This window comes from Patagioenas fasciata, chromosome 18 (assembly GCF_037038585.1).
Source record: "Patagioenas fasciata isolate bPatFas1 chromosome 18, bPatFas1.hap1, whole genome shotgun sequence".
Taxonomy (NCBI): Eukaryota; Metazoa; Chordata; class Aves; order Columbiformes; family Columbidae; genus Patagioenas; species Patagioenas fasciata.
The window spans coordinates 6,654,910-6,667,772 of record NC_092537.1 but is presented as its reverse complement, the minus strand read 5'-3'; the positions used below and the strand labels follow the sequence as shown (position 1 = coordinate 6,667,772).

Genomic DNA, 12,863 nt, shown 5'->3' with positions numbered 1-12,863 from the left:
TATAGAACTGGGTAATGAAAGTCTTTAATTCACTTTAAAAACCCTTCTATAGCACTGGGGCAGGGCGAAAACTTCTTAGTTGAGATCAGAACCAGGCATATTGGATTTTGATAAATGTTACTTTCTCCCTAATTTCTTTCTGCATTCATTTACTAATTACACAGCTCATTTTTTTTTTTTTTTCAGCCCATGAGCCAAAAAACACTTGTAGAAGGGAGGTTCTGCAAAATGCCCTTAGAGGAAACCTGTCCATCAAGGAAAGCATCCCTGAGCAAGAGGGATGTTTTCCTGTCAATATAGCATTCAAATTTAGCTTCTGCCACTGTAGGCAATGTGGCATTAAAAGAAGGCGCTTAAGTTATTAAACTGAGCTGCTTTAATCATCCCGTTCGGGGAAATCCATTGCTACAGGAGACCTGAGGATTAATGTATTTTTACCGCAAAGCCAATACATCTATTCCGATCAGTTAGCGGTCGCTCACTTGTGCATATGAAACTTCATTCTCTGGGTTTGCACTCAATAGTATGGGACCAAATGGAGTTTTATTTGGAGATTGACCCTGTTACCTTGAATCTCATCATTCTGGTAGCTAGTTATGTTATTTTGCTTCTGGTTTTCCTGATCTCCTGCGTGCTTTATGACTGCAGGGGGAAGGATCCCAGCAAGGAGTATGCTCCTGAGGTCCCTGCGGACACCCAGCCTCCCATCCGGCTGGTGGTGATGCAGCAGGGCTCCCCCGGCACCCGCTGGGCAAAGGGGCTCGTCTCTGCCTACGAAAACTCCTCCGACCTGCCGGGGAAAAGGACTACTGTTGTGTAAAGGGACCCTGCCTTGGAGCTCTCATTTCTGCTGATCGCCTTGCCTCGTCTGCTATGTTTACTCTCCGTTTGCAAAAGGATATCACGTTCACAAGGTAAGTTGAGATGCCAATTTATTTGATACTATGCTGTTGCCAAGGGGGTCATTTTGCGTTCGGCGGTGATCTGCATCGATACAGGCTTGCAGCCCTGCCTGCCATCCGTAAAGAGACTGATTTCCATTTACGCTGCTGCTGCCTTGCAGCCCACTGGCAGTCAGAGGCAGTGACGCTGTTATCTGCTCCAGCACTGAAGAAGGGCCTTGATTTAATCTTGCATTGTGCTCAGCACTGTTATTTTTGCAGGAACACAGTGTTGTTCAACGCATCCCACCCTGATGGGCCAAGGCGTGCTGCCCTGCAGCCTCTGCGCATCTTCCTCAGCCCGCAGAGCGCAAATGACCTTGGCAGGCTGTTTATCTCTCCAGTGAGGAAAGAAAAGCTAAGGATTTTAAAAGGATAGAGATAGTGCCTTTCTGATAGAAGCCAGCTGCTGCTCCCATCAGAATTTAATACTTTCCATGTTGTCTGTAAGCTCCCCAGAGGGCAGTGCCAAGCTTGTCTTGGCACTTACTTTCTGTAGGAAAAACACGAGCTCTTCTATTACAACGCAGGGCACCCTTTGCCCTGCACAAATCCCCTGACAGGATACAATATGCTTCCTGGAAAAGCTGGGTACAATGCCTCCTGCCCAAGGGAAAGCGTGAACTGGGGTAAATTTACCAGTAATGTGATATACGCGAGTCATCGCCGCTGTCTGCCCCACTGAAACGGGAATTTCTGACCCTCTGCAGCAAACCCAACATACGTCCTGGCCTTCAGTGTGCGTCTCCACGTGTCTGACCCTGCCTCCCCCCTGAGCCTTCCTTCAGCTCTACCATGTTCCACCTGGGCCACACAAAGGCTGTTATTGTATCTCCAGTAAATCTAATGTTATCTGCAACAACTCTTTTTGTTCTTCACATAATTTGGGAAGCTATAACCTAAAGGCCTTTTTGGCTAACAAGTTTCTTCCACATCTTGCTGGTTTTCTCCCTCTCGGTGTTAGATGGAGATATCTGGAGCATATTGCAAGCTCTGGTCCAAGCTGGCAGCGTGGGAAGGCGCTGGGACACTTCGCTGTTGAGTGAAACTGCACTCGTGCAGGTCTTTGCACATATTCTGCATCTGGCCCTTCCATCGCTGGTCCATCACGGTTTTGTGCCTTGCTTCATCTTGACTGTGCCTCTGCTTACATGTTTTCCTAGAGGATTAGGCAGTATTTTAAGACCTGGATATCTAGCATAGAAATACTGTTTTGGAATAGGTGCCATTTGTAACTGAATAAGATGTTGGTAAAAGTTGTGTTAATGTATATTCAGAAGCAGTATGAATTGGAAAGTGTTGGATGATAGACAAGGATTTAGGAAATACACCCTGCTCCCTATTGTGCCCTTGGCTTATGGGCAGCTCATGTTCTCGCTGTGCTTTGCTCCATGTGTCTCTGCTTCACGTTAATTTTCTCTGCTGTTCTGCCCTCTGCACTGAGATTTCTCTCCTAGACATTTGTGCGGTTCATAAGGGGGTTACTACAAAACTGACACTCGAATTACGTTCTATGAACCAACTCCAGTAGGTTCAAAGAGAGCAAACTAAAATATGCTCCAACAAAGAGGGGATGGAGCAGAGAAATTGAACGCAGGGGCAACCATGGATCTAGAGCCTTAAGACACTTGCTTTGGGTGAGCTATGGTCATCACGGCTGAGTGATGATCTGTAGCTCTTTGGTTTGAAGGGAACTGAATGGTAGTGGGAGGATTTATTGGCGTTCTGCAGGAAGCAGGGATTCAGTCTGCACTGGCTTAGTTTCAATTGGCTTTAGTGCCCTTTTAAAGTTATGCATTGCTGCTTCTGTAAAGCCTTTATTAAAGGGTTTCTCAGAAAAAAACAGAAAAAACACACAAAACACAAATGAACAAACATCACCAGATTTCTGGATTTCTCCAACATTAATTCAAGTCAAACATGTCATTAAATTCACTGAAATTATATCTTTCTTGGGAGCCTGTTCCACTGTAAATATACTGTCTAAGCCTTGAGGTTGTTTTTTTTTAATCCCTAATAAGCCACCACATCTGAGTAGAGGATTAGTCCAGACAGACTAACCCATGTTCAGGAGGGAGAATTCCTTTCCATGCAGAGATTTTTTTTTATTTTATTTGAATTTGAAAGGGAATAAATCTTCTATCACTTTTTTAATCATATTGTTCTTATTTTCAAATGCTCATCCTCTGACACTGCTAAGTATAGAAGCACAATAGCATGTCCAAGTCAAACCCCTTGGCTCTAAGAAGAGCTTAAGAATATCTTTTACTGCCTAGAACTGCATCACCTTGTGTTATCAGCTATTCAGCTTGCATGATGTTGGCACTTCAGTGGGAATGCCAGGAGGTAGGAATTTATATTGGGTGTTTAATCAGAAATACTGTTCATCCAGCCATGAGCCAGTACTATTACACTTCATGCTTAGGGGAGCCCTACAGCCCAGGGTGCCATCTTTTAGACGGGTTAAAAATAAATGCAGGCCCATGTCTCTCAGCCTACTTTTGTATTTTTTATAAGGCAAAGCATTGACCTGTATCTCCGGGTCCTGCTCCAGTCCAAAAGATGATGTGATTCTCCCGAGGGCTTGGCTCCCTGTGCTGTATCTGTCCTGTCACACAGGGTCTGGGTGTTGAAAGCAAACGCATATGTGCTGGTGATGATCCTGAGGGGACTCCTGCAGCATGAACCCAAAATAGCTGCATTTCAGTGATGTGTGAAATGACGGCCAGAGCTGTGGTGAGGACACACGCGAGGGAGGTGTGAAGGAAGGGTGGGGGTGTGCGCTGGGGTCTGCTGTGGCTGTGCTGCCCAGGAGGACTCTGACGTAGAGATCTGGTCCTTCGTGCCTGAGGGATAGAAAGCCAAATTAATCGTTTATAGGTACATTCATAGCAGAAAGCTAGCTGACTTAACAAGTAAAATCATACCACAAATATTAAAGAAAAAAAAGGGAAAATGAGAACAGCTGCCATCTCTAGCTTCTGTTCCAATTCTTAGTTTTGTCTTGTCACTCCCTCCTTCTCACATGTGCTGGTTCCCTTGGAAATGCTGCTGCTTAGTTTCCCCCTTCAAGAATGACACTGTTGGACATTAACCTTTCAAAGAGGCGTTTCTACCCTAATGCGACCACCGCGTTGCGGTTTTTTGGGGCGGATACTTGTCAGGAGGCATCGGAATCCAGCATCTGGTTGCTCACCCACGCTGTGGACAGGTTGGTCTCTTCCCAGCTCTGCAGCAGATGCTCTGTGTGGGCAATGAAACTGTGCCCTAGTTTCTCCATCTGTTAATGGCAGCAATAATTGTTACACAACTGAGGTGCTGAGTTGATTTCATTCATGTTTAGGAAGGAACATGAGATCCTTTCATGGGCAGTGATATCGAGATATTGTTAATTAAGAATGATTATATATTTGTGTCTCTTCCTGAGTGCACAGAAGACTTGGACATATTGTTTGAGCACCCACATTTTGCACTCTTGCAGTACTGAAACCTATTTGGCCCACAGCATAGCTCTTCATTACCCTAAAAATACACTGAATTTGAACTTAACTGCTATTTACTTCAGTGTGAGGAAAGAATACAGGCTTAGCATCCACCTCGATTTGTATTAATGATATTGCCTTAATCATCGATATTTTTGTATAACTTCATTAGGTCATATTTTTCATGTTCTTTTTTTAGCTCAACCACTTATTTTAAATTAATGTACACATCTGGGCCAGTTCTAGGTCTAAACCTTTCAGGAAAGGTGAGGGGAGGCAGGAATCGGGCACATTCTTCCCCCGATGCCACCCTCAAATGGCACAACAAAGGCCCTGACGTTCTGAGGAGTTAATGTGAGCTGCTGCAAGCTTATTGCTGGAAACTGAGCATTCATAAATCAAATCCAACAAGCATAAAGGTGGATTGAAATAATATCTCCAAGCAGCAGCACTCGATTTAATGTCTGCATGAGCCATGTTCATTTGTTGTAGTCCTGTACTGCTTACCCTCGCCAATAACAGTGAAAAAAGCCAGTACTTGATGGAAGCAAATTAATAGTGCTTATTACAGGAGATTTCTTTCCTATTCTCTGCATGTTCTTCGCCTCCCAGGTGCATATTTAGCACAGACTTGACATGTCACATGCTTGTTTCCTCAAAAAGAGGAAACCTACTTGTTTTCCTTTCTTCCCAAAGAAGAATGCTGCTGTCTTCTCTTGGCTTGCTGGAGCATGGACGCTTCATGTCCTGTCCCTTAGCAGAGAGAAAGGTTCTGTCTGAATGTCAGTCTGCTCCCTGCCCAGAGCATCGCAGGGACGTGGTTTGCTGCCCACAGGGCTCACAGCAATGTTTCCATTGAATTATTTCTCACCAGCCGCTCTGCAATTTCCAGCCCTCCAGGCAAAGCACGCAGGTTACAATGGCAGATAAGGTGTGAACCCAGGGACACTGCAGGGAAAGAAAATCTGTTCGCTGAGATGGAAATAGTATTTTATCACTTTTCGGGGCAATAGTTTTAGACCAAGTTTACGCTGGAACCGGGGTGGTTTAATAATGGATGGGTGTTTTTATTACTAGCAAAAACTCTTGATGCAGACATGATTACACCAGGAAAAAGTAATTTGACAATAAGCCTTATTTTGCTTGCTGAAACTATGTGTGCTAACTTGGCAAATAACTTCCTTAATTAATTGAAGCTCTACTTAGAGTTAAGGCAGAGAGACAGCTTGTAGGGACATGCTGTCAAGTCTTTTCTAGTGCAGACAAGGCTCTATAAAGCTGCATTTTTACTTATATACATCTGCAGAACTGAAAATCAGGGCAGTGCTGGTAAAGCCAAGTGTTTTGTCCCTGGGGTATTGAATAGAAGGCAAATCTTTGGCATCGGGAGGCTCCGTGTTTGTTTTGGGAAGGAGAGCTGGCAGAGATCCCAACGCTAACTCTGGACATCTGAGGAAAAGGCTGGCTGGAAAGAATTATGTCATGACGCAGACAGGGGAAAGCCAGGAAATCCAAAGCCAGGACAGACTCCCACCTTAACTCATTCTGGCGTGGACAAAATAATCATGAAGTATTAACACCATGTCCTTGGAACGCTTATTTACAAAACATGCTGGTGTTTAAGAGCTTCTTGGGAGGATGGAGGTTTTTACCAATTTGTTGCAGTAGAGGTTAGAGAACTGCTTAGACAAGTGGGAGCTTTAAGCCATAACTGGAGGAGAAGATGCAGCTCATCATTGTCATGTCTGTGTGTTTTAGCAACTGTCTTGGTAGGGTTATTTGGCCTTGGAGGACACATGTACTCTCCTGTTTTTTACCTCTATATAGTTGAAGGGACAAAGGACCCATTTTCTTTCCTTCCAACTTACTTTGTCTTGCCAGCTTTGCAATGTGGCAGATCCCAGGGGTTCTCTCCTCTTGTGATTTTTGTGTTCTCAGTGTTACAAAAGTCCATCTGCTTCTTGGGGTGACAGTTCAACTGCCATTAGGAGGATGTAATATACTATTGCGGGCTGGTTAATGGCAAATGGTTTTGCAGATGGACTTGCTGCCCTTCCCCTTTTGCAAACAGAAAATGCTGTGTCTGCTTCATCTCCTTAGGGTGAATTTGAGGTTTTATTTTGTTATGTTATTGCGGCAAGAGGGTAAAGAAAGGTCCCAGCAGCGGGGGGGCTGAGGGGTGCTTGTTAGAGCTTCCCCCAGGGGTTACTGCAGCGTGTCCCGCAGGGCAGAGCTTCAAAGCCGGGTCAGGCTGTGGGGCGGCTCTTTCCTATTGTGTTCACCAGCTGCTCGGGAGGAGGCGGGTTGTGACTGCGGTTTTCTGTGCCCTTTCTGCTGGGAAGTGCATGGGGTCACCTGGACTAACAGACCTTAGAGAAGCCAGATCATTTCAATTTCTTCAGAGCAGAAGTCAAGGCATACTTACTAAATGAGAAGGATGAAGGAAAATGGCTCCAGGCCAGGCTGTGCCCTCATCACACAAGGGTGAAGTGCCTCTCTTTGTTTCTACACTTAGCAAAGTCTTGCTCCTACCTGGACTGGACTAGGTCCAGCTTTTTGCTATTGCTTCCTCTCCAGGCAGGCGTAGAGCTGCACTCTCGCCTGTCTGCGATGCAGAGAGCACCTTTGATCTCCAGCTACTTCCTATCCTGCGCAGACGGGTGGACTGAAAGCTGGGGCTCAGCAGCCACCTGTGTGTGCTCAGAGGCCAGAACCGTGGACGTGCAGCCCGACCTCGCTGGGTCCAGCGCATGGCAGTGCTGCAAGTGTGGGGCGGCTTCTTGTCACCGCATCCTGTTCACTGCAGGGCTTTAAAGCGTCCTCTTGGATCAGAAGCATTTTACCGCCCTCGTTTGATGTAAGTGCTACCCCATCAGATTAGCTGTGCTCCTACAAGGCACCAGCTTTTCCTTCTTAACGGATAAACCTCCATCAGCCAGATCACGTACATCTCAAACTTGCAGAATAGCCCACAAGAAGGCAACAAGGGCTCAGATAAGCTTGGAGTTCAAAGGGACACTTTGGGCTTAAAACTCACTGTGTGCCTGATTGTGACTTTAACCTGGGGTGGGGACAGCAAGTGCCTGAGATGACTGGAGCAGGGCAAGGCCACGAGGTTTCAGAGAGAGAAATAGGTTTGTAGGTACAGCCCTGGCTGCCGGCAAGGCGCAGGCTCCTGCAAGGGGCATGTGGGGAAGTCAGAAAATGCTTTAATGTTTTGCCACGGATTTAGAAAATTGAAACAATCATAATACATATCTCCTAATAAAAGAGAATCGAGTATCAGCTTCTTTGGTTGTCATACCCATATTAATGTGTAATGGATGCATATACTTACACACTGGGAGATGTGTGTCTTTGTGCACATAATTACAGGTTGTTGTATAAAGATTGCAGGCGCTTCTATTTTAACTGTGTAGTACATTATCTTTAATTCAATGCAGAAGTTGCTCCAGCTTGATTCATATTCTTCACCTTACCTTGGATCACCCTCTTTCTCATCTCCAGAAGTTCGCAGATGATTTCACAGGCAACTACATAAAGCAGCTCATGTCATCTTTCCAGAAAGCATGTTCTGGGATACAGGTACAGCCCACCATGTGTACTTTGTGTCTCCCCACAAATCATTGGTCTCCCCTGCTCCTGTTTTTGGATTTGCAGGGGCCAGATTCTGCTGCATGAATGTGGACCAGCTCCAAAGCCGGTGGGCTGTGCTCTGCTCCCCCTTTTCCTGCTGCGGGCAGGAGGTTACTTGAGGTAAATCAATGGGATTTCAGTGGAAATACCCAGGGGTGACATGAGTGCAAGTGCAATGCAGGAGAGAAGGTCCAAATTTGCATGGGTACAACCACGATTAATATTTGGCTGCCACGCTTCACAGCCCATGTCAAGACGCGATTTGGCTGCTGGACGTGCTGCCTGAGTGTTTCTGCAATTCGCTTCTGGTTTCAGGCCCAGCGGCTCTCCGGCTGTTGATTTGCACACTCACTTCATTGCTTTTTGTACAACAACACGACCACTAATTGCTCCAGCTAATTAACTGTTAAAGACAGTGTCTTGGTCCTCAGACCAAGCCATGGATTTGAGGAAAGCTCTTCTGAGAAGCAAAGGCAGTTGCAGTTCTGCACGCCCTAAAAGCACATCATTGGAGCGTGCACCTGGGAGACACCGCATTTCGCTTTGTTTTCCTTTCGAGGGCCTCGAGCAATGTTTTTTCTTAGTCGTCAATCAGGATGCTTCAAGTGGACAGACGGCATTTTTCAAGCGAAAATGGAAGGAATGAAATCAAATAGTTATTTCAGTTTGAACTAAGATAATTTGGCTAATCAGACTGTCTTCCTCTGACGCCTGTCCATGAAATACAAAGTGGCCAGCAACAGCTCTGGCCTTCGAACTTGAGTCCTTCCTTAAGAGACCGAGTGTCTTGTTCAGCAGAGATTTCACTGCATTCCCAGGGCTTTCCTGTGTTATTTAAGCTTTGATACAATAGCAAAAATAGCTTCTTCGCTTCTTTTGAAGACTGCAGTACCTGGCAAAGCACCTCATTCTCTGGGTAGCTTTGTACCTTCAGAACAGCGGTTCTGTGGATGAAGTCCCCCCAGGTCCCCCATGCAGAGGGCACATGTGATGCTGCTGGTCCAGCAGTGCTGGGAACAAGACCCTTGTTTTGGTCAACCAGAGCTCCCAGTTCTGGCAGATCTGTACAATGACCATGCACCACAGAAGGCAAACTTGTACACAAGCTATAAATCATCAGGTCTTTTCTTTCCCTACCTTCTGCATATAAGGTAATAGCAGTCCTACTTTCTTTTGACAATGCAGTAATTTGTCATTTGACAGTGGCTTAATGAAAACACTGCTGTTCTCACTGTAATTTGAGAATCGACATTATAAAGAAGTCCTTCCTTGACCTTTCCCTCTTGGCCACTCCTGGAAATTAGTGTCTTCATTTTAATGAGCTCAGAGGTTTGGGGAGTTGCAAAGAAAAAAAAAAAAAATCTGCTTCAAAAAATACCTTTCCTCCTCTTGCAAATATGTCAGGACATGTTTTTAGATACAGAGCTCTCTTACCTGATCAGGCTTGTGCTCTCCTTATTCTGTGACTTCTCCAGCTGAGCTATTTCTTGGCTCTAGCCTATGGTTTATGATGCAAGGTCATGTTTACTTTGCGTGAGGTATGTTGTAACATATAGACCAGATCTTCAGCTGATACAAATCATCCAACTCTTTGCTCCCCTCTCTATCATTTCTGCAGTCAAATCTTGATGGCAAACCATGGGTCACTTGTTTGTGTGTATATATACATATACACAAACACACACATTTGCAATATATATACAGCTTTGCAAGGCTTCCCTTCCAGCAGCTGTATCTAAACTGACATTGCAATTGTATAGGCAAAATGGAAGAAAATGCACTAAATGGAAATGATAGAACAGAGTCTTTTTTGTTGAGTGAGACGATGTCTTCCAGAACTGGTGTTATGTGCTCAATCAGATTTCAAGCCCAAGCTCCTGGCTCTGGAAACACTCCCCCTCTCTTTTACCAGCCTGAGTGCCTCATTAGAAATCCAGTTGGCTTTCCCATCCCAGAGAGAGGGATGGGTATCTCCAGGGAAATTCAGATCTTAGTTGGATTTGGTTTCTTCTGAAAGCTGAAGGTGATGATGCACTTTATTTGGATGCTTAAGGTTCAGCAGTAAGAACACTGGTTTGGTCTGTACTGTACGTTTTGGGTTTCTGGTCCTGGAGGTGGTGTGAGCGCAGCTGCATAAAAGAACCAGTTCTGTGTCTTAGAAAATATTTGCTCTGTGAATTAGAATTCATATGGGTTTGGATGTTGTGTAAATAATAGTCTTTTGTAGTAATACGCACATGCTATCTTGCATACATATTTATTTAGCAGCAAGACGAAAAGCTTGGAAGAGAACCATGTTTGCAAAGGGCTGTAAGGGCAAATGTTTCCTTCTCATGTCAATGTACAGAACATAACGGAAGCCAAAATATAATTGAGAATCTGTAGGAAAGGTAATTTATTCTATCAATGTCAAATACACATGCAAACCAGTATGGCTCTATATTTATATTTGCAGAGATTATTAGCACAAATAATGGTGAAGTGAACAAAAGTAAGCCATAGTGAACATAAAACAAACCATACTGAAATACAGGAGAAGTGTCAGTAAACCTTTCCTTGCTGCTGCTTCAGTGCATGGATCCACCGCTAGTGCCAAGCGCTCCCAGCTGGGACTGAACCGTTCAGCTACGGGAGAGCCAGGGATGAAAAGATAGCGATTACTGTTTATGAAATCAGGGTAAAATCTAGATGGAGCAGCCATGTGTAAACATGGACATTGCTTTATGAAGGGATGAATGTGCATGCATAAAATTCCCTTAGGCCTTAAATCACAAGTGTCTTGGGGTAATGCTGCCCCAGGATGGGGTTGCTCTGCACAGAGCGGGACCTGCCATCAGCCAAGGGGTTCCTTGGTTAAGGATGGCTTTAGCCTATGCTGGTTTTAGCCCATTTTTAGTAAAAAAAACAAGAGTTTCACTATTTCACCTGCAGTGCAGCAGAACACGGGGCTCACTCCTTCCATGCTGTGTGAAGTCCCAGCCAAAGAAAAGTCATTGCAAATTCCTTGATCGAGTCAAAAATAAGTTCCCCATAGCTGACAGTTTCTGACTGTGACCTCTCTGAGGAGCTGGGTGTTATTGTTCCAGGTGGGATGGTTAATAGATACCAGCTTTGCCACTACAAAATGAGGAAAACAGCTGCAGTTGTCACAGTCAGGTAGCTAAGCGCAGTCATCCCCGAGTAGGAATATTGTGTTACGCTCACCTGGCTGTAGCGCAGTAAAAATTATACATGCCTCATCTCCCCAGGGATTTTACAGCTATGGAGCTGAGGCTCATTAATTATCCTGCCATCAAAACAAGCTGTTCTCCTGTGCTACGGATGGAGTTGTGGCTTGGAGCTGGAACACCAGGGGCCAGGCCAGGTCAGGGCTGCAGGTGAGTGGCACGGGGCTCCCCACGTTCCCTCATGCTTAGCTCAGGCTACATCCCCTGCTATCCTGCCCATTTTTGACAACAGAACAGCCTCACCACCTCCTCTCTGTGAACACTGTAGGATGGTTGGGCATCGTCCCGTTCTCCTTCAAGCTGGGAACCCTCTCCAGTGTGCGAAACTTCCCCGTTGGTGTAGACACACCACAGCCCATGCTGCCACCAGCCCTTCTGTGTCAACTGGGTGCACAGTGTTTGTGTGGGGGGGTCCCCAGCTGGGGGCCCGTCCTCACAAAGCTTCAAAACCAGTAGCGGGTGACTAGGATGCAATCCCATGTGGACTGGTCGGTCCTTCACAGGTGCCAAGGCTGAAATGGTGATGAGCAGAGCTGGTGTCTTCACAATGCTGTTCTCCATCCCCTGTTCATCAAACCCTCATTGTAGTGGGTAAGTTGTGACCGAAACAGAGACTCTGAACTGCTTGGTTTGTGTTTTCACATTTCAGCACAAAAGGCAGGATTTGGGATGCAAAGTTGCGCAGTTAATCAGCCAGAAGAAAGGCCCAGAGAGCAGCTCTGGCTCACACCGGCTGCACTGGGGTCCCGGCTCTCGAGAGGGGCTGAGGATCTGCCTGTGGAGCCGAGCAGAGCGGCTGGTTTGTTCCTGGCGGGCTGTGTTTGCTGCTGAGTGCGGGACTGGTGCCAGAGGTGGGCACATTAATCACCCGCAGCAACGTTTAATAGAGTACCAACCTTTTTGGCAGCTGTTTGTTGTAGGGAGGGGAGACAGTTGATGTGAACTGGATTTGTGAAGGTGGTTGTACAAATATTTGTCCTCTGCTACTTAGCAGCAAAGGGATGACTACAAACAACATCTCCATTTAAGGTCCCACTTGTTACAAAAGACTTAATCCAATTTTGGTTTTGTTACGGACCTCCGGCTTGTTCTGTAGGTTGTGTAACATGTAGCTCAGCTCCCACCCCGTGGCACTGGATAGAGACACAAGCCTCGACAGAGCAATGCTGCAATGACAGAAATCCCCCAGCACATGGAAGAGTTTTGGGCTGGGTAATGCCTGTAAAAAAAGGCACCTTTGGGATCCCCAGTCACTAGGATAATCCCTCCTACATCTACTTATTGCAAGCACCCATCTTCTCCCCATGACTGCGGGATCCAGCCACAAGCCACCAAGCAACCGCAAACCCAGTGCAGGTGGTTATGTACCCAAGGAGACATGGCTGCTCCAGGCAGTTCCTTCTCCTGCAGTCGCTGCATCAAAATACACTGATCTTACTGTAGGAAGACAAAATAATAATCATTCTAAAGACAAAAAAAAATCACAGGAAAAATTTTAGTATGCAGATTCAGTGCACAAGTTAGATTAGCACTGATCTGTAAACAATGCAGAATCAGATCAGATTATCAAGACTGCA

The 12,863-nt window shown here is 45.7% G+C and overlaps 2 protein-coding genes across 2 annotated transcripts in view; both read left to right on the top strand.

The window, feature by feature from the left end:
* The first annotated feature begins 457 nt into the window (after nt 1–457).
* SMIM36 (small integral membrane protein 36) lies at nt 458–820 on the top strand. Its single transcript, XM_065852148.2, has one exon. It carries the CDS (start codon nt 491–493, stop codon nt 818–820), a length of 330 nt encoding a protein of 109 aa, XP_065708220.2. The 5' UTR covers nt 458–490.
* Nucleotides 784–12,863, top strand: part of MMD (monocyte to macrophage differentiation associated) — a 36,964-nt gene continuing 24,884 nt past the window's right edge. The window contains exon 1 of the mRNA XM_071816304.1: nt 784–914. Within this exon, the coding sequence (XP_071672405.1) occupies nt 874–914 (41 nt within the window). The 5' untranslated portion in view covers nt 784–873. The remainder of the gene's footprint in view (nt 915–12,863) is intronic.

Excerpts from the sequence above, each read along its gene's own strand:
- SMIM36 (XM_065852148.2), top strand. The coding sequence starts at position 491 with ATGAAACTTCATTCTCTGGGTTTGCACTCAATAGTATGGGACCAAATG.